This window comes from Molossus molossus, unplaced genomic scaffold, assembly GCF_014108415.1.
Source record: "Molossus molossus isolate mMolMol1 unplaced genomic scaffold, mMolMol1.p scaffold_m16_p_2, whole genome shotgun sequence".
Classification (NCBI taxonomy): Eukaryota; Metazoa; Chordata; class Mammalia; order Chiroptera; family Molossidae; genus Molossus; species Molossus molossus.
This window is the reverse complement of record NW_023425355.1, coordinates 72,118,821-72,140,945: the sequence shown is the minus strand read 5'-3', so window position 1 is coordinate 72,140,945 and position 22,125 is coordinate 72,118,821. Positions and strand designations below refer to the sequence as shown.

At 36.3% G+C, this 22,125-nt stretch overlaps 1 protein-coding gene and 1 non-coding gene across 3 annotated transcripts in view; both read left to right on the top strand.

The window, feature by feature from the left end:
• The window catches only part of ARHGEF6 (Rac/Cdc42 guanine nucleotide exchange factor 6), a 293,880-nt gene that overhangs the window by 189,430 nt on the left and 82,325 nt on the right, over positions 1-22,125 (top strand). For both annotated transcript variants that reach the window (XM_036270036.1, XM_036270035.1), the window contains exons 8-9: positions 7,618-7,713; positions 19,654-19,776. In XM_036270036.1, the coding sequence (XP_036125929.1) occupies positions 7,618-7,713; positions 19,654-19,776 (219 nt within the window). The remainder of the gene's footprint in view (positions 1-7,617; positions 7,714-19,653; positions 19,777-22,125) is intronic.
• LOC118636749 lies at positions 8,639-8,745 on the top strand. The gene has a single exon (XR_004960735.1). It is a non-coding gene; the product is annotated as a U6 spliceosomal RNA (small nuclear RNA).

Below are 22,125 nucleotides of genomic sequence, written 5' to 3'. Positions count from 1 at the left end.
GAAATTTCTAATAAACTATCTAACCTTACAACTTCAAGAATTAGGAAGAGAACAAAATAATAAAGATCAGACCTGAAATAAATTACATAGAGACATATATATATATATATATATATATATATATATATATATACACATACAAAATATCAATAAAACCAAGACCTGGTTCTTTCAAGAGATAAACGACATTAAAGAACCTTTAGCTGGAATCATCAAGAAACAAAGAAAGGGGGGTCCAAATAAACAAAATAAGAAATGAAATAGGTGAGCTAACAACTGACACAAGAGAAACACAATGGGTTGGAAGAAAATAGTGGGAACAATTATATGCCAGCAAATTGTACAATGTAGGTAAAATGGGCAAATACTTAAAAGCATTCAATCCTCCAAAAGTCAACCAGAAAGATTCAGAAAACCTGAACACTCCAATAACAACTAATGTAATTGAAGTAGCAATCAATAAACTCCCAGCAAACAAAAACCCTGATTGGGATGGCTTCACAGGGGAGTTTTGCCAAACATTCAAACAAGAACTAAGACATATCCTCCTCAAAATTCAAGAGGAAGGAGGACTTCCAATACCTTTTTATGAGGCCAGCATTATCTTATTCAACATAGTACTGGAAGTCTTATCCACAGTGATCACACAAGAAGAAAAATGAAGGGAATCCAAATTGGAAACGAAGAAATAAAACTGCCATTACTCGCAGATGACATGATATTGTACATAGAAAACCCTAAAGACTCCACCAAGAAACTTCTATATATGAAAGACCTACAGCCAACATCATACTCAATGGACAAAAATTAAAAGCATTTCCCTAAAGAACAGGAACAAGACAAGGATACCTACTTTTGCCACTCTTAACATAGTACTGAAAGTCTTAGCCCTAACAATCAGACAGGAAGAAAAAATAAAAGGGATCCAAATTGGAAAGGGGGAAGTGAAACTGTCATTATATGCAGATAAAATGATACTATACGTAGAAAACCCCAAAGACTCCATCAAAAATTTACTAGACTAGAAAAATGAATTTGACAAACTAGCAGGATACAATATTAACGTCAAGAAATTGGTGCCTTTGTATACACCAGTGATGAACTCACAGAAAGAGAAACTGAAAAAACAATCCCATTTACCATCGCAGCAAAAAATGAACATACCTAGGAAGGAACTTAACCAATGAAATAAAAGACCTAGTCACAGAAAACTACAGTTCACTGAAAAAAGAAATAGAGGAAGATATGAAAAAGTGGAAGCACATACCTTGTTCATGGATTGGAAGAATTAACATTATTAAAATGTCCATATTACCCAAAGCAATTTATAGATTCAATGGAATCTCCATCAAAATACCAATGACATAATTCACAGAACTAGAACATATACTTCAAATGTTCATATGTAATAAAAAAAGACCTCAAATAGCTACAGCAATCTTGAAAAAGAAGAACAAAGTTGGAGGGATCACATTACCAGATTTCAGGTTATACTACAAATCTCCTGTAATCAGAACAACCTGGTGCTGGCACAAGAACAGCCATATAGAGCAGTAGAACAGAACAGAGAACCCAGAAATGGGCCCAAGGCAATATGCTCAATTAATATATGACAAAGGTGGCAAGAGCATACAGAGGAGTATAGACAGCCTCTTTAATAAATAGTTTTGGGAAAATTGGACAGCTACATGCAAAAAAAAAAAAAAAAAAAAACTAGATTATCAACTTACACCATACACAAGAATAAACTCAAAATGGATAAAAGACTTTAATGTGACTCATGAATCCATAAAAATCCTAGAAGAAACTGTAGGCATCAACATTTCAGACATTATTCACAGCAGAATTTACACTGTTATATTACCTAAGGCAACATAAACAAAGGAGAAAATGAACACATGGGACTACATCAAAGTCAAAAGTCTCTGCACAGCAAAAGATACAATCATCAAAATGGAAAGGCAACCCGATGTAATAGAGAGCATAATTGCCAATGATACATCAGATAAGGGGTTAATTTCCAATATATATAGAGTGTTCATACAACTCCACAAAAGGAAGACAGAGAACCCAATTAAAAAATGGGCACAGGAACTAAATAGACACCTCTCCAAAGAGGACATACTAATGGCTAAGAGACATATGAAGAAATGCTCAATGTCACTAATCGTCAGAGAGATGCAAATTAAAACAACAGTGAGGTATCACCTCACACCTGTCAGAATGGCCCCCATCAACAAATCATCAAACAACAAGTATTGGCTAGGGTGTAAAGAAAAGGGGACTGTAGCACACTGCTGGTGGGAATGCAGAGTGGTGCAGCCACTATGGAAAACAATATGGTGTTACCTCAAAAAATTAAAAATTAAACTGCCATTTGACCCAGTGATCCCGCTTCTAGGAATATACCCTAAGAAGCCTGAAACACCAATCAGAAAGAATATATGTACCCCCATGTTCTTAGCAGCACTATTTACAATAGCCAAGATCTGGAAACAGCCCAAATGTCTATCAGTAGACGAATGGATAAAAAAGCTGTGGTACATATACACAATAAAGTACTATGCAGCTGTAAGAAAGAATGATCTCTTATTCTTTGAGATGATATGGAGGTACCTGGAAAGTATTATCCTAAGCGAAACAAGCCAAACAGAGAAAGACAAGTATCATATGATATCACTTATTTGTGGAATATAATGAACATAACATTCTGAGGAATGGGGTAGTCCCAGATACATGGAAGTTAGATACAGACTAAATGCCCAGAAAGGGGGTGGTGAGGGAGAGTTAAACCACAGAACTTTTATGCATGTGTGCATGAACAATGAACATGGACAACAAAGCTGGGGACAGGGTGGGGTGGGATGGGGAGGGGGGAATCAGTGGGGGGAAAAAGAGAAACATTTGTAACAAAAATAAATAAATTGAAAAAAAAAAAAAGAAACTTCTAGATTTAATAAATGAATTCGCCAAAGTAGCAGGATACAAAATTAAGATGTAGAAATCGGTGACATTTTCATACCAATAATGAACACTCAGAATGAGAAACTAAACAACAATCCCATTTACCATTGCAATAAAAAGTAGTATACCTAGGAATAAACTTAATCAAGGAAGTAAAAGAACTGTTCTCATAAAGCTACAGAACATTGAAAAAGAAATAAAGGAAGATATAAAAAAGTAGAAGCAAATACCATGTAGATGTATTTGAAGAATTAACATCATTATTCTGTCTATACTACCCAAGCAATCTGTAGAGTCAATGAAATCCCTATTAAAATACCAACAGCATATTTCACAGATCTAGAAAAAATAACCGAAAAGCTTATATGGAACAAAATAAGACCCCAAATAGCTACAACAATCTTGAGAAAGAAGAAGAAAAGAGGAGAGATCACAATACCGGATATAAAATTGTATTACAAAGCCATTGTAATAAAAACAGCCTGGTACTGGCATATGAACAAGCATATAGATCAATGGAACAGAATAGAGAACCCAGAAATCAACCTATGCCACTGTGACCCATTAATATCTGACAAAGGAGGCCAGAGAATATAAGGGAGTAAAGACAGTCTCTTCAATAAATAGTATTGGGAAAATTGGACAGGCATATGCAAAAAAATGAAACTAGACCACCAACTTACAACATACACAAGAATAAATTCAAAATTGATGAAAGTCTTAAATGTATGTTGTCAAAGCATAAAAATCCTGAAAGAAAGCATAGGCAGCACAATATCAGACATTTCACATAGCTGAATTTTCACTGATACACTGCTTAGGGAGGAGAAACAGACAAAAATATACAAATGGGACTACACAAAACTAAAAGCTTCTGCATATCGAAAGAAACAGCATCAAATGAAAAGGGATCCCACTGCATCGGAAGACATATTTGCAAGTGATACACCTGATAAGGGGCAATTTCCAAAATATATAAAGTACTCATACAACTCAACAAAAGGATGATAAGGAACCCAATTTAAAAATGGGCAGAGGATCTGAATAGACACTTCTCCAAAGAGGACATACAAATGGCCAAGGGACATATGAAAAAATGTTCAACATCACTAATATGACCCAGTGATATCGCTTCTAGGAATATACCCTAAGAAGCCTGAAACACCAATCAGAAAGAATATATGTACCCCCATGTTCATAGCAGTGCTATTTACAATAGCTTCGATCTGGAAACAGCCCAAGTGTCCATCAGTAGACGAATGGATAAAAAAGGTGTGGTACATATACACAATGGAATACTATGCAGCTGTAAGAAAGAAAGATCTCTTATCCTTTGAGATGACATGGAGGGACCTGAAAAGTATTATTCTAAGTGAAACAAACCAAGCAGAAAAAGACAAATACCACATGATCTCACTTATATATGGAATATAATGAATATAACAGTCTGAGAAATAGGGTAGACCCAGAAACACAGAAGTAGGGTATAGACTGACAACCCTCAGAAGAGGGGGTGGTGGGGGGTGGGAAGAGATAAACCACAGAATTTATATGCATGTATGCATAACCAATGGACATGGACAACAAAGCCAGGGATGGGGCGGGGGGGGGGATGGGGAGGAGGGTGTCAATGCGTAAAAAAGGAGAAACATCTGTAACAAAAATAAAAAAATAAATAAAATAAATAAAAAATCACTAATATCAGAGAGATGCAAATTTAAAGGACTATGAGGTATCACCACACATGCCAGAATAGCTAGCATCAACAAATCAACAAATGACAAGTGCTGACGAGGATGTTGAAAAAAGGGTACCCTAGTACACTGCTGGTGTTAATGCAGACTATTGAAACCACTATAGAAAACAGTATGGAGTTTTCTCAAAAAATTAAAAATGGAACTGCCATTTGACCCAATAATTTCACTTCTAGGATTCTATGCTAAGAATCCCAAAACAATAATCTGAAATAATTCATATACCCCTATGTTTATAGCAGTGCAATTTACAATTACTAAGATCTGCAAACATTTCAAGTGTCCGTCAGTAGATGAGTGGGTAAAAAAATGATAGTACATTTACACAATGGAATAATATGCTGCTGTAAATAGGATCTCCTACCCTTTGTGACAGCATGGAGGAATCTGGAAATATTATGCTAAGTGAAATGAGTCAGTCAGATACAGACAAGTATCACATGATTTTACTGATATGTGGAATCTAACAAACAAAATGTGCTGAGCAAGAAAATAGACCCAGAGACACAAAAGTAGGGAACAGATTAATGAACCTTAGAGGGAATGGTGGGGTTGGAAGAGATAAACTAAAAAATCTTACATGCATATATTTGTAACCAATGGACACAGACAATAGTGTAATGAAGGCAGGGTGGTGGCCGGGAGTGGTGAAGTAGGGTCAATGAGGGAATAGAGGAGGGACATCTCCAATACTTTCCACAATAAAGATAAATTTCAAAATAATATGCACATATTTAGAACATAGCCAAAGACATAGCAATATAAATGATCCCTTATTGTTTGCCAAATCTGGATTGCAAGTGTAAAAGAGACTTAATAAAGCAGTGTAACTTTTATTTTGCCACAAAGAAAAAAAACAGTAGGAAGTAAGGAACAGAAAATAGACCCAGGGCAGAGTAGTTGAGAGACCTGAGTCAGAATTGCACTGTTTCCAAATAAATTCAAAATGTGGCTGTAGTAAGTTTCCATTGGTTCTATCTGTGACCTCAAAGTGATTTGAGAAATCAGAGTGTTTATTGTCTGATACTGAAGGGGCCAAATAAACCCCAGGTCAGAAACTTGGAGCTGTGAGAGAGCAACAGCCAGTGAAGCTGGCTGAAAGTTTCACTTTTGACAACCATGACAGGGGTTTTCCAGCTTGTGGTTCAGGAGGACATTAGAGGAACTAGGAGCTTTTTATATTTTAGGGGTTATTTGTAATGTTTCTTGGGATATTCCCTTTTTTATCAGCAAAAATTACTCTCCTGAAAACATTCACCCAGTATTATTATTTTAAGGAGAAAGGGCATGTGGCAGACACTAGCCTTTAAGTAAATCTTCAGCAAAGTTTTCTCCCCAAAAGTCGTTAAAAGTGTGGACTCTGGAGGTAGAATGATTTGCTTCAAATTCTGGCTTCACTATTCAATGGCTTGGTGATTTGGGTAACCTCTCAGTGCCTGTGTTTCCTTACAAATGAAATAGAAATAATAGTACTTACATCTTAAATTATTGTAAGGTTCAAATGAGTTATTATTTGTAAAATGTTTACATAAGTGTTAAGTGCTATAGGAGTGTTGTTAGCTCTTGTTATTATCACCTACTACTATTTTTTTTTTTTTGAATTACATTTTAAATCCACAATTATTTTGTATTACTTTCAGGTATACAGCATAGTGGTTAGACAATCATGTATTTTACAAAGTGTTCCCCCTAATATGTCTAGTATGCACCATACATAGTTATTACAATATTATTGACTATATTTCCTATGCTGTACTTCACATTCCTTGTGATTATTCTATAACTACCAATTTGTACTTCTCAATCCCTTCATCTTTTTCACCCAGTCTCCAACCCGCCCTTCTTTTTGGCAACCATCAGTCTGTTCTCTGTATCTATGAGTCTGTTTCTGTTTTGATAGGGAAAAAAATGAATGAGAACATTCTTAATATAGAGGCCCCAGATAAAATTGTTCACTTTGCTTTTGTCTGACTCTTTTCCAATCCAAAAACAAACAAATTATTACCATTTTTTCCTCCTACTTCCCCTCATAAAGATTTCTTCTAGTTGATTTATGTGCATTTTAATTGAGGAGAAACTTGATTTTTCTATTTTCCCCTGTGTATCATGTGAGCATATAAAATGCCTTTCAATTACTTTCCCAGCGCCTTTAGAATAGAGTGGTCAAGTTTTTACATTTATCCCCACCTGAGATGTATTTTACTTGTTTAACTGCTAAATTTTTTTTAAAATTGAGGTATAACTGACTTATAACACTGTATTAGTTGCAGGTATACAGTGTGATGCTTTGATTGATATATGTATATTCTGTGAAATGATTACCACAATAAGTCTAGTTAACAGCCATAACCCTACATAGTCACAGAAACTTTTTTCTTGTGATAAGAACTTCTAAGATCCATTCTTGTAGCAACTTTCAAACATCATGCTGTGCATTACACTTCCATGACTTATTTATCTTATGCTTTTTGACTCCTTTCACCCATTTTGTCCACCCCTATCTTCCATCTGTGGTAACCACCAATCTGTTCTCTGTAGATACTTAGATATTAAACACTTGTTCTTCATTTATGCATTGTTTTATAAAATACCTGATAAACTCATATAATACCTTATAAACACTTGTTTTCTTTCAGATTATCATTCTTATTATAGAAAAAGAAAATCACAGAAAGAAGATTTACAAAGTTGCTTAAAACCAGAGTTGGCATAAATTAAAAAGCAAATATACAGATTGCTTTCCTTGTCTCATTTGCTACTTTTTAGCAAATTACCAACTCACTGGACTAGAGAGAGATAACTAGAGTCATCCTCAAGTTCTATTCACTGACTATATATATATATATATATATATATATATATATATATACACACACACATATATATATATATTTTTCAGCCTGAGTACTGTGGAGTTTACATCTTTATTGGGAAACTTTGAGGAAGTATGCACGTTTCAACAGACACTCTGTCAAGCCTTGGAAGAATGTTCAAAGTAAGTGTCACATATTGCCATAATGATAACTAGCAACATTGTTTCTGTGTTTTCTTTTTTTTTAACTGTTGTCTTAGATATGGGCATTTATATGTATGCATTTGATACAACTTAGGTAAATTGCATCAGGTGGTGGAAAAGTGTCAAATCACTAGTTGTATTTTTTACTTTATTTTAAAATCATATCAATTTACTGCTTCTGGTCAATATAAGAGACAAATAAGGTCTCAACTGACCATGGATGATTCCTTTGAAATCGATGAAGTATTTTCTTTTGTACATTGTAAATTGGAAAAAGTTATTCTGATTATTTATTCAATTTCACAAGTTTTTTTCTCTATTAATTACTCCTGGTATATGTTTATTATATTAACAATCAAAAGACATGTAAAGTGGGGAAAGGAAAAGTATATCTTTATGTGAACCAAACACATCCTTGATGGCTAACTACTCATTGAGGTATTCAACTTCATACTACAGAATGAACTGTAATTATCATCAGGCAATATATTTCTGTAGCAGGATTAATTTTCCAAGTGGTGTATTTTGGAGAAGTTGGTGACTTTCATCACATATAGGGAAATTAGGGTGATTGCCTCTTTCTTAAGTTTTATGGGACACAGATGATGGTCCAGGGATGAAGATGGTAAGACCCACTCTAAAGAGGCCCAAATGCTGATAAGGATCAAGATTATCCACACAGAAAGATGATCACTAAGGGAGAAGAGCAGATTACAAAATAGATTTGTGATCTTTATTTTCCATTTTATGGAAAAACGTAGAAGTCAGTCCAATGAATATGACAAAATTGTTATATTAAATATTTGTGAATGGTGGAATTCTGAGTACTTTTTTTCTTCCTTGTGTTTATCTCATTTTTTTATAAATGAAAATAGGTGGCTTATAATTTAAAAAAATAATTTTAGTGCTTGCTTCGGCAGCACATATACTAAAATTGGAACGATGCAGAGAAAATTAGCATGGCCCTTGTGCAAGGATAACATGCAGACTTGTGAAGTGTTCGATATTTTTACAATGCAGGCCAGAAGGGAATGGCATGAAGTGTACAAAGTGATGCAAGGCAAGTGTCTGAATCCAAGGCTACTCTATCCAGTAAGGCTATCATTCAAAATTGAAAAAGAAATAAAGAGCTTCATGGATAAAAAAAAAAAAAAAAAACTCAAGGAATTTACCACCACCAAACCAGCACTGCAAGAAATGCTGAAGGGACTGTTGTAAGAAGAAGAAGAAACAGAGGAAGAGAGAGACAGAGAAGAACACAGGCATAAAATTAAAACAGAAACTAATACTTATCCATCAATATTTACTTTAAATGTAAATGGCTTAAATGCTCCAATCCAAAGACATAGGGAAGCTGATTGGATTCCTTGATTCCTTGGCTGAGAAGGTCCTCCCAGAGGACTGAGGGGTCCCTGTTCACACCAGGTGCACCGATCACAGTTTCAAGGCCAGGAAGAGAAGTCCCCATAATTTCTGGCTGGAAAAACCAGTGAGAACTGAGGCTCAGGGAGGCTGAGGAGGCTGGAGCTCCAGGAAGCTCCTCTTAAAGGGCCCGCATATGGACTTATTGGACTCACTCCCTCTAAGATTGGAGAGGAGGCAGCTCGAGGGGCACCAGAGACATATAGAGAAAAACTAAGCTGTTTGGCATTGGAGCGAGGACTGGAGAGGGGGCTTTATTCCGGACAGATGTCCTGTCAGAGGCCTTTCTTCCTTTAGTGAGCCCTTCCCTGGGGCAGTAGACAGCCACCATATCTGGGACTCCAGCAACCTGGCTCACACTGTTTGCCCAACCTGAGGCCCTGACCCACCCAACTTTCAGGCCCACCCAAGCTGTTGCCAGTTGGTTAACAATAGGATTGGACTATCTTGGATCCTGCTTTAGGTTTTCATAAATACTTTCAAACAAGAAGCATCTGGTCTCAGCTAGCCCAATACCTCTTTTTAAGTAATACATAGAAACAAACACAGGGAGGCAACCAAAATGAGACAAAGAAACAAGTCCCAAATGAAAGAACAGAACAAAACCCCAGAAAAATAACTAAGCGAAATGGAGATAAACAACCTAACAGATGCTGAGTTCAAAATACTGCTTATAGGGATGCTCAATGCACTTAGTGAGAACATCAGTGAACTTAGTGAGGGCCTCAAGAGCATAAAAAAGGACCAGTCAGAAATGAAGGATTCACAGTCAAAAATGAAGAAGGCACTAACTGAAATAAAGAATAATTTACTGAGATTCAATAGTTGAGTGAGTAAAACCAAGAAGCAAACCATCGATTTAGAATATAAGGAAGAAAAAAACACCCAATTCGAACAGAAAAAAAAAAAAAAAATCCAAAAAAAATGAGGATAGTGTAAGGAGCCTCTGGAACAACTTCAAGTGTGCCAACATTCGCATCTTAGAGGTGTCAGAAGGAGAAGAGAGAGAACAAGAAATCGAAAACTTATTTGAAACAATAATGGCATAAATTGTCCCTAACTTGGTGAAGGAAACAGATATCACTTCCAGGAAGCACAGAGAGTCCCAAACAAGATGAACCCCAAGAGGCCCACACCAAGACACATCATCATCAAAATACAAAAGGTTCAAGACAAAGAGAGAATCTTAAGAGCAGCAAGAGAAAAGCAGTTAGTTACCTACAAGGGAGTTCCCATTAGACTGTCAGCTGATTTATCAAAGGAAATTTTGCCAGCCAGAAGGGAGTGGCAAGAAATATTCAGAGTGATGAAAAGCAAGAACCTACAACAAAGATTACTCTATCCTGCAAAGCTGTCATTTAGAATGGATGGCAATATTGAGAGATTCCAAAATGGTGGTGGAGTGAATGGAAGCTACAAAGACCATCTCCCAAGACCAAATTGGAATTACAACAAAAATGAAGACAAATCGTCAGGAAAAAGCAACAGAAAAGCAGCTTGGAGGACATTATAACCAGGGCCTCAATCCTGGTAGGATTGCAGAGGTGTGAGAGGGGGCCTGGGCACCCACGGTCAGCAGCAGCCTTAGCTGTGAGCAGCACCCTTGGGTTAAAATCCCAAGCAGTTCCACAGCGCAGAGCCAGGACAGACGCTAAAATAGCCACATTCACCTTGGGCTCCGGCAGAGGGAGTGAAGACTGGAAGGGAACTGTGTGGGGACACCTGGGTTTTGGAGGACACTCGGAGCTTTTGCTGAGTTGTGGCCATGCAGGAGAGTGGTCATCTGACTTCTTCCCAGGGCTCTGGGGAGAGGCAGTGGCCCCTCCCTCAGAGATTCAAAATCACTTGGTGGCCATTAAATTGCAAATTGAAGCTCATTAACAACCAGCATCTGTCCCACAATTGGGAAATCCCCTTACACTGAACAACTGAGGGAGTTTTTCATTCAACTGAGAGGCTAAGGATCTACAAGTAACTGCAAATCAGAGCCTCCAGGCAAAAAGCTAGAAATAATCTGAACCATTCCTGGGCTTGCAACTCTGCCCAGGAAGGTAAGACTTGACAGTGGTGTTTAACGTGAGTCCTCCCACCCTAATCCAAACACAGTAGAGGGTGCCAAAAACAGTAGAACACCAACACCCACAGGGAAAATTTGGCAGGCTCCAAAGCCCACTGTAATAGCCAAAACAGTGAAACAAATGCCAACCAAATGAAAGAACAAGAGACCTCTACCAAAGATAAGATAAGTGATGTGCAGTTAAACAAGTTAACAGAACTAGAATTCAGACCCATGATCTTGAGAAAGCTCAACAGCATGTGTAAGGACATGAGAACCATGAGTAAAGACATAAAAATGTTGAAAATTAACCAGTTGGAAATTATAAACCACCAAGAAAAAATAAAAAATCACATAAAGAACACATTGGAAGGTCAAAACAGCAGAGTAGAGGAATCTGTGGACCGGATCAGTGAATTAGAAGACAGGGTAGAAAAAATCAACCAATCAAAAAACCAATAGGAAAAAAAACAATTAAAAAACAGGAAGACAGCTTAAGAGAACTATGGGACAAATGGAATGGTAAAAATATTGACATCATAGGAGTCCCCAAAGAAGAAGAAAATGAGCAAGGGTTCGAGAATATATTTTAAGAAATAGTGACACAAAACATTCCTAATTTGGTGAAGGAAGAAGGCATTCAAATTTAAGAACCACAGAGAGCCCCAAGTAAGAAGAACCCAAACAGGCCCACACCAAGACATATAGTAATTAAAATGCCACAAATTAAAGACAAAGAGAGAATCCTAAAAGCAGCAAGAGAGAAGCAACAGGTTACCTACAAAGGAAACCTCATAAGGCTCTCAGCTGACTTCTCACAAGAAACACTACAGGCCAGAAGGGAATGGCATGAGGTAATCAAAGTCATGAAAAACAATGATCTGAATACATGACTACTCTACCCAGCAAGGCTATCATTCAAAATATAAGGTCAAATAAAGAGATTCCCAGGTTAAAAAAAAGGCTAAGGGAATACATTTGCACCAAACCAGCACTGCTAGAAATGTTAAAAACAAAAAACAAAAAACAAAAAACTGCTGGAATTAGCAGGAGAAATAGGAAGAAAAATAGAACCACACTAAACAAAAATGGCAATAAATAAGTACATATAAATAACCATCTTAAATGTAAATGGATTGAATTCTCCCATAAAAAGAAACTGAGTAGCTTATTGGATAAGAAAGCATGACTCATCTATATGTTGTCTACAAGAGACCGACCTCACAACAAAAGACTTACATAGGCTGAAAGTGAAGGGATGGAAAAAAATCTTCCAAGCAAATGGAAAGGAAAAAAAGCTGGGGTAGCAATATTCATATCTGATAAAAATAGATTTCAAAATGAAGGCCATAACTAGAGACAAATAGGCCACTACATAATATTGAAAGGATCTATCCAACAGGAAGTTATAGCATTGATAAACATATATGCACCCAATATACGAGCACCAAAATATATTAAAATCTTCTGGAAGACTTCAAAGGAGAAATTGACAACAATACAATCATAGCAGGGGACTTCAACACCCTGCTGACTTCACTTGATAGATCTTCTAGACAAAAAATTAACAAGGAAAAAGAGACTCTTAATAGAGCACTAGATCAAATAAATTTAATAGATATCTACAGAGAATTACACCCTAATACTGCAGAATTCACATTCTTCTCAAGTGCACATGTGACATTCTCAAAAATGTCACATGTTAGGACACTGTCTAAGTCTCTACAAGTTCAAGAAGATTAAATCATATCAAGCATCTTCTCAGATCACAATGGCATGAAAATGGAAATCAGTTGCAACAAGAACATGAAAAAAACACTGGAACACATGGATGCTATATAGCATGTTATTCAACAACAAATAAGTTACTGAGGAAATCAAGGAAGAAATTAAAAGCTTCCTAGAAACCAATGAAAATGAACACAAAACAAGACAAAATCTATGGGATGCAGCAAAAGCAGTTCTGAGAGGGAAGTTCATAGCACTACAGGCCTACCTCAAAAAAAAAAAAAAAAAAAAAGAAAAGAAAAAGAAAAATCTCTAATTGACTATCTAACATTACAACGTAAACAACTAGAAACCAAACAAAAAGAAAACCCCAGAGAAAGTAGAAGGAAGAAAATAGTATAGATCAGACCAGAAATAAATGACATAGAGACCAAAAAAAGAATTTAAAGGATCAATGAAATGAACACCTGTTTTTTTGAAAAAATAAACAAGATTGATGGACACTTAGCTTGACTCACCAAAAAAACAAAAAGAGAGAACCCAAATACAAACAATCAGAAATGAGAGAGGAGAAGTAACTACTGACACCACAGAAATACAAAAGATCGTTAACAACTACTGTGAACAACTATGTGGCAACAAATTCGACAATCTAAGAGAAATGGACAAATTTCTAGAAACACATAGTCTCCCAAAACTGGACCAGGAAGAGTTAGAAAACTTGAACAGAACAATAAGAACAGAAGAAATTGAAGATGTAATTAAGAATCTCCCAGCATACAAGAGCCCAGGCCCAGACAGCTTCATGGGGGAATTTTACTGAACATTCAAAAAAGAACTAATACCCACTCTCCTCAAACTATTTCAAAAAATTTAAGAAGAAGTAAGACCTCCAAACTTGTTTTATGAGGACAGCATAATTCTAATTCCCAAACCAGAAAAAGACACTAAAAAGAAAGAAAACTACAGGCCAATATCTCTATTGAACACAGACGCCAAAATCCTGAACAAAATACAAGCAAATCGGATCCAGAAATACATCAAAAAAAATTATTCACCATGATCAACTGGGATTCATTCCAGGGATGCAAGGCAGTTACAATATTCGCAAATCAATAAATGTGATACACTACATAAATAAAATGAAGAATAAAAACCACATGATCATATCAATACATGCCAAAAAAGCCTTTGACAAAATCCAGCATAAATTTCTGATAAAAACGCTCAGCAATGTGGGAATAGAGGGATCATATCTTGACATAATAAAGGCCATATATGAAAGATCTACTACCAACATCATACTCAATGGGCAAAAATTAAAAATCTTTCCCTTATGACCATGAACAAAACAAAAATGCCCACTTTCACCACTCTTATTTAATTTAGTACTGAAATCTTAGCCACAGCAATGAGACAGGAAGGAAAAATAAAAGGGATCCAAATTGGAAAGGAGGAAGTGAAACTGTCATTATTTGCAAAAGACATGATAATGTATGTATAAAACTCCAAATACTCCATCAAAAATTTACTAGAATTAATAAATGAATTTGGCAATGTAGCAGGATACACAATTAATGTCAAGAAATCAATGGCATTCTTGTACACCAATGATGAACTCACAGAAAGAGAAACTAAGACAACAATTCCATTTACCATTGCAGCAAAAAACAAAACAAAACAAAAAACAAACAAAAACAAGATACCTAGGAATAAACTTAACCAAAGAAATAAAGGACCTATTCTCAGAAAACCACAAGACATTGAAAAAAGAAATAGAGGAAGACATAAAAAGGTGGAAACATGTACTTTGTTCATAGATTGGAAGAATTAACATCATTAAATGTCTATACTATCCAAAGCAATCTATAGATTTAATGCAATCCCCATCAAAATACCAACAACATACTTCACAGACCTAGAACAAATACTTCAAAAGTTCATGTGGAACCAAGAAAGATAGCCACAGCAATCTTGAAAAAGAAGAACAAAGTAGGAGGGATTACATTACCAGATTTCAAGTTATACTACAAAGCCACTGTAATCAAACAGCCTGGTACTGGCACAAGAACAGGCATCGAGACCAGTGGAACAGAACAGAGTACCCAGAAATGGACCCAAGGCAATATGCTCAATTAATATTTGACAAAGCTGGCAAGAGCATACAGTGAAGTAAAGACAGCCTTTTTAATAAATGGTGTTGGGGGAAATTGGACAGCTACATGCAAAAAAAATGCAACTAGACCATCAACTTACACCATACACAACAATAAACACAAAATGGATAAAAGACTTAAACGTGACTTATGAATCCACAAACATTCTAGAAGAAACCGTAGGCAACAAAATTTCAGACATCATATGCAGCAGAATTTTCTCTGATACATCACCTAAGGCAACAGAAACAAAGGAGAAAATGAACACATAGGACTACATCAAACTCAAAAACTTCTGCACAGCAAAAGATACCATCATCAAAATGGCATGGCAACCCAGTGTATGGGAGAGCACAATTGCCAAAGATATATCAGATAGGGGGTTAATTTCCAATATATGTAGAGTGCTCATACAACTCAACAAAAGGAAGACAAAAAACAAATTAAAAAATGGGCAGAGAAACTAAATAGACACCTCTCCAAACAGCACATACAAATGGCTAAGACACATATGAAGAAATGCTCAACATCACTAATTATTAGAGAGATGCAAATTAAACAACAATGAGGTATCACCTCACTCCTGTCTGAATGTCTGCCATCAATATATCATCATCATCAAACAACAAGTGTTGGCGAGGGTGTGGAGAAAAGGGGACTCTAGTGCACTGCTGATGGGAATGCAGACTGGTGCAGCCACTATGGAAAACAATATGGTATTACCTCAAAGATTTAAAAATTGATCTTTCATTTGACCCAGTGATCCCACGTCTAGGAATATACACTAAGAAGCCTGAAACACCAATCAGAAAGCATATATGTACCCCCATGTTTGTAGCAGCACTATTTACAATAGCTCAGATCTGGAAAGAGCCCAAATGTCCATCAGTAGATGAATGGATAAAAAAGCTGTGGTACATATACACAATGGAGTACAATGTAGCTGTAAGAAAGAGAAATCTCTTATTTTTTGAGACGGCATGGATGGGCTTGGAAATTATTATCCTAAGTGAATCAAGCCAAACAGAAAATGTATCCTATGATCTCATTTGTAGAATATAATGAACATAACAGTTTGAAGAATGGGGTAGTCACAGAGATGTGAAAGTGTGGTACGTACTGACAATCTCCGGAAAAGGGGTTGGTGGAGGAGACATAAAGCACAGAACTTTTATGCACTTGTGCATGAACAGTGGACATTGACAACAAAACCTGGGACAGGTTGAGGTGGGAGGCAGAGGGGGAAAAGAAGAAACACCTGTAACAAACATAAATTAATTAATTTAAAAAAGTAAAAATAAATAATAATAAAAAAATAAAAATAAACAAATAATGGATGGCCATATAAAGAGTTTCCCAGACAAGAAAAAAATAAAGGAGTTCATCACCTCCAAACCATTATTATATGAAATGTTAAAGGGTCTTCTTGAAGGAAAAGATAAAAAATATGAACAAAATGGCAATGAATACATAGGTATCAACATTTGAATCTGCAAACAAAAGAAACAAGCAGAACAGAAACATTCTCATAGATATAGAGAACGTTTTGTTGCTTGCCAGATGGGAGGGGGTTTGGGGAATGGGTGAAAAGGTGAAGGAATTAAGGAGTACAAATTGGTCTCCAGAATGACAAACCTCAAAGGGAAGGGTGGGTGTGGAGTGGGAAGAAATAAACCATAGGACTTATATGCATATATGCATAACAAATAGACACAGACACCACTGTGGGAAAAGGCAGAAGGAGAGCAGGAGGGGGAGGAGGTGGTCAGTGGTGGAAAAATGAGGAATATCTGTAATACATTCAACAATAAAGATATAATTTAAAAAATGAAAAAAAATGTGTAACACCACATAAACAAAATGAAAGATAAAAACCATATGATCATATCAATGCTGAAAAAGCATTTGACAAAATCCAGCACCCATTTTTGATAAAACAGCTCAGCAATGTGGGAATAGAGAGATTATATCTCAACATAATAAAGGCCATATATTAAAAACCTACAGCCAACATCATACTCAATGGGCAAAACTAAAAGCATTCTCCTTAAGAAGGGAACAAGAAAGGGATGCTGACTTTCACCACTCTTATTTAACATAGTACTGGAAGTATTAGCTACAGCAATTAGACACGAAGAAAGGGTTCCAAATTGGTAAGGAGGAAGTGAAACTGTCATTATTTGCAGATGACATGCTATTGTACATTAAAAACCCTGAAGACTCTATTAAAAATCTACTAGACTTAATAAATGAATTTGCCAAAGTAGCAGGATACAAAATTAACGTCAAGAAATCGACAGCATTCTTATACACCAATGATGAAATCCCAGAAAGAGAAACTAAAAAGACAATCCCACTTACCATTGCAGCAAAAATTAAGATATCAAGGAATAAACTTAACCAAAGAAGTAAAGGATCTCTTCACAGAAAACTGCAAGTCATTGACAAAAGAAATAGAGGAAGATATAAAAAAGTGAAAGCACATACCTTGTTCATGGATTGGACGACTTAACATCATTAAAATGTCCATACTACCCAAAGCAATCTATAGATTCAGTGCAATCCCCATCAAATAACAATGCCATATTTCACAAAACTAGAACAAACACTCCATAAGTTAATATGGAACCAAAAAAAAAAAAAAAACTCGAATAGCCACAGCAACCTTGAAAAGGAGGTACAAAATAGGAGGGATCACATTACCAGATTTCAGGTTATATTACAAAGCCACTGTAATCAAAACAGCCTGGTACTGGCACAAGAACAGGCAGATAGATCAATGGAACAGAATACAGAACCCTGAAATTGACCCAAGACAATATGCTCAATTAATATTTGACAAAGGTGGCAAGAGCATACGGTGAAGTCAAGACAGCCTCTTAAATAAATGGTGTTGGGAAAATTGGACATCTACGTGCCAAAAAATGAAGCTAGAACACCAACTTACACCATACACAAGAATAAACTCAAAATGGATAAAATATTTCAATGTAACTCATGAACCCATAAAAATTCTTGAAGAAAATGTAGGCAATAAAATCTTAGACATCATACATAGCAGACTTTTCACTGATACAACACGTAAGGCAACAGAAACAAAGGAGGAAACAAACACATGGGACTACATCAAACTGAAAAGGTTCTGCACAGCAAAAGAAACAACCATCAAAAGGGAAAGGGATCCCACTATATGGGAGACCATAATCGCCAATCATGCATCAGGTAAGGGGTTAATTTTTAAAATATATAGAGTGCTCATACAACTCAACAAATGGAAGACAAAGAACCCAATTAAAAAATGGGCAGAGGAGCTAAATAGAAACCTCTCTAAACAGGACATACAAATGGCCAAGAGACATATGAAGAAATGCTCAACATCGCTAATCATCAGAGAGATGCAAATTAAAACAACAATGAGGTATCACCTCACACCTGTCAGAATGGCCTCTGTCAACTAATCATCAAAGAACAAGTGTTGGCGAGGGCATGGAGAAAAGAAGACTCTTTGACACCGCTGATGGGAATGCAGACCGGTGTAGCCACTGTGGAAAACACTATGGTGTTACCTCAAAAAATTAAAAATGGAACTGCCATTTGATTCAGAAACGTGAAACACCCATCAGAAAGAATCTATGTACCCCCATGTTCATAGCAGCACTGTTTACAATAGCTAAGATCTGGAAACAACGCAAGTGTCCATCAGTGGATGAGTGTATTAAAAAGCTGTGGTACATTTACACAATGGAATACTTTGCAGATGTAAGAGACAAAATCTCTTATCCTTTGTGATGGCATGGAAGATCCTAGAGAATATTATGCTAAGCCAAACAAGCCAAGCAGAGAAAAACAAATATTAAATGATCACACTTATTTGTGGAATATCATGAACTAAACAAACTGTTGAACAAAATTAATCCAGAGACATGGAGGTCGGGTGCTGGCTGACAAGCCTTAGAAAGGAGGGATTGTGGGGAAAGAGATAAACCACAGAACTTACATACATGTATGCATAACCAATGAACATAGACAACAAACCTGGGGATGCGATGAGGGGGAAGGTGAGATGGGTGTCAATGGGGAAAATATGAGAAACATCTGTAACAAAAACAAATTAATAAACAAAAAGTTAAAAAAATAAAAATGTGAAATCTTAAAAAAAATTAATTTTAAAAATCTTGATGCCACCCTGGCTAATAATTACCAGGCCACCAAGACTATGTAATACTTCTCTTTGAATTCGATTAGTTTTGTCTTTACTTGAACTTCATCTAAATTAGCCAAGAGTATTTTTAGTGCACTTAACTAAAATTTTGAATATTATAATTTGAATAAGCATTTTATAGGAAAAACTACTGATTCCAAATAAGTATCTGACCCTGTGTATTGGCCTATGGTTATTGGCAGGTGTTGAAGCAGTAGTCAAGAACTTGCATTTCTTGAATAAAATAACTTTGGCAGAATTTAAAATCTTTTCATGTTCCTAGGATTAATTAGAATTGTGTTCCTCTCTGCCCTGTTTCCAATTTACAGTCTGTGTTTTACCTGCTTTATCTACAGATTTCCAGAAAACCAACACAAGGTAGGAGGTTGTTTACTGAACCTCATGCCTCATTTTAAATCCATGTATCTGGCTTACTGTGCAAATCATCCTTCGGCTGTAAATGTACTCACCCAACACAGGTAAATCATTACCATTTCTCAAAATAAGCTGTTTTACTGTGAGTTCCTTCTCTAGGACCACGTCATCTGGAAATCCAAGGTATCCAGCTGATCACTTAATTATTCCCATTCATCATGCCAGGAATTGATTGTTACATGGATTGAGTGTTTATTAATGCAACAAATAATTTACTGATCACCTAATATGTGAAAGATCCTGCACTAGCTGATTAGGGTACAGTAGTGAACAATGACAAGAACACCCCTTCCTTCATGGCCCATAAAGTCTTGAGGGAAACACAGGGATGAATTTAAATATTGTAAACATTTTGTATATAAAAGAGTAATTAATTAAAAAGATGCGGTGAGACTTTGCAACACAGTATCAACTTAGTGTAGGGTAAGGGAAGGATTGGGGAGGGTGTTCCTGAAGTAACATTTTATTTATGTCCAATGCTTTAGCCTTCCCCTGCCCCAATGAATGTTTTATCTGAGTTGCTTGCAAGTAACTAAACAGCCTGGGTTCATCTGTTTTTCTTTTTCTGGTAGAAAAAATGTCAGATAATGTTATGGCTAAAAGGCAGTTATTAACATGGAAAGGTGGAAGGAAACTAACATTGCAAAATTTGTGGCAGGTACTTTAAGCAAAGGGCTCATAATAATTATACATTGCATATAAATTGTTTCTAATTCATGGAGAACAACAGAATAGTGTCTTCCTTAAGAGTCCTTGCAAGGTACTAGAATAAATGTTCCACCCTCTTTTATCCTCTGATTACCTATCACTGGCACATTTGTTGAGACATTTATCTGGGCCAGAGCACTGTATGATAGGCTTAAAGATGGAGTTTTAATTTTGAAATCATATGCTAGAAATCCAGCTGGAATAATAACAAGAACAATATACACAGGTTCTTAGTACTTAACCTGGAGACTAGATTCATAATGGACACGAATTCTGGAAGCTGCTCAATAATAAAAAGAATATGCTTCTCTCTCCCTCTATCTTTTTTTTTTTTCATCTTTGTTGTTGAATGTATTACAGATGTTCCCCCTCTTTTCCCCCATTGACCCCCTTTTTCCCAATCCTGCCCTCCTCCTGCCTTCCCCACACTATTGTCAGTGTCCATTGGTTATGCATATATGGATAGAAGTTCTTTGGTTTATCTCATCCCTCCCTGCCCCCTTCCCTTTGAGGTTTATCAGTCTAACAACCAATTTGTTCTTCTTAATTCCTTCATCTTTTTCACCCATCCCCCCATCCTTTACCCATCTGGCAAGCAACAAATAGTTCTCTGTATCTATGAGTCTGTCTCTGTTCTGCTTGCTCATTTTGTTAGTAGATTCAATTGTTGATAGATATGTATTAATTGCCATTTTATTGTTTATATTTTTGTTCTTCTTCAAGAAGACCCTTCAATATTTCATAAAATACTGGTTTGGTGGTTATGAACTCTTTTAGCTTTTTCTTGTCTGGGAAACTCTTGATATGTCCATTGATTCTAAATGACAGCTTTGCAGGATATATTAATCTTGGTTGTAGGTCATTGCTTTTCATCACCTTGAATATATCTTGCCACTCCTTTCTGGCCTGCAAAGTTTCTTTTGAGAAATCAGCTGACAGTCTTATGGGAGCTCCTTTGTAGGTAATGGACTGCTTTTCTCTCGCTGCTTTTAAGATTCTCTCTTTGTAATTAAGCTTTGGCATTTTGATGATGATGTGTCTTGGTGTGGTCCTCTGTGGGTTCATCTTGTTTGGGACTCTCTGTGCTTCCTGGACTTGTATGTCTGCTTCCTTCACCAAGTTAGAAAAGTTTTCTGTCATTATTGTTTCAAATAGGTTATCAATATCTTGCTCTCTCTTTTCTCCTTCTGGCACCACTATGATGCTAATGTTGGCATGCTTGAAGTTGGCCCAGAGGGTCCTTACACTATCCTTATTTTTTATTTATTTTTTTTTTCAGTTTTTTTTTTTTTATGAATTTTTATTTATTTTTTTGTTACAGATATTATAACTTTTAACCCCATTGGCACACCCCACCCCACCCCACCTCCACCCTGTCCCCGGCTTAGTTGTCCATGTCCATTGGTCATGCATACCTGCATATAAGTTCTGTGGTTTATCTCTTCCCACCCCCCCCCACCCCCCATCCCCTCTTCTGAGGGATGTCAGTCTGTGCCCTACTTCCATGTGTCTGGGTCTACTGTATTCCTCAGACTGTTATGTTCATTATATTCTGTATATAAGTGAGATAATGTGGTATTTGTCTTTTTCTGCTTGGCTTCTTTCACTTAGGATAATACTTTCCAGGTCCCTCCATGTCGTCTCAAAGGATAAGAGATCTTTCTTTCTTACCGCTGCATAGTACT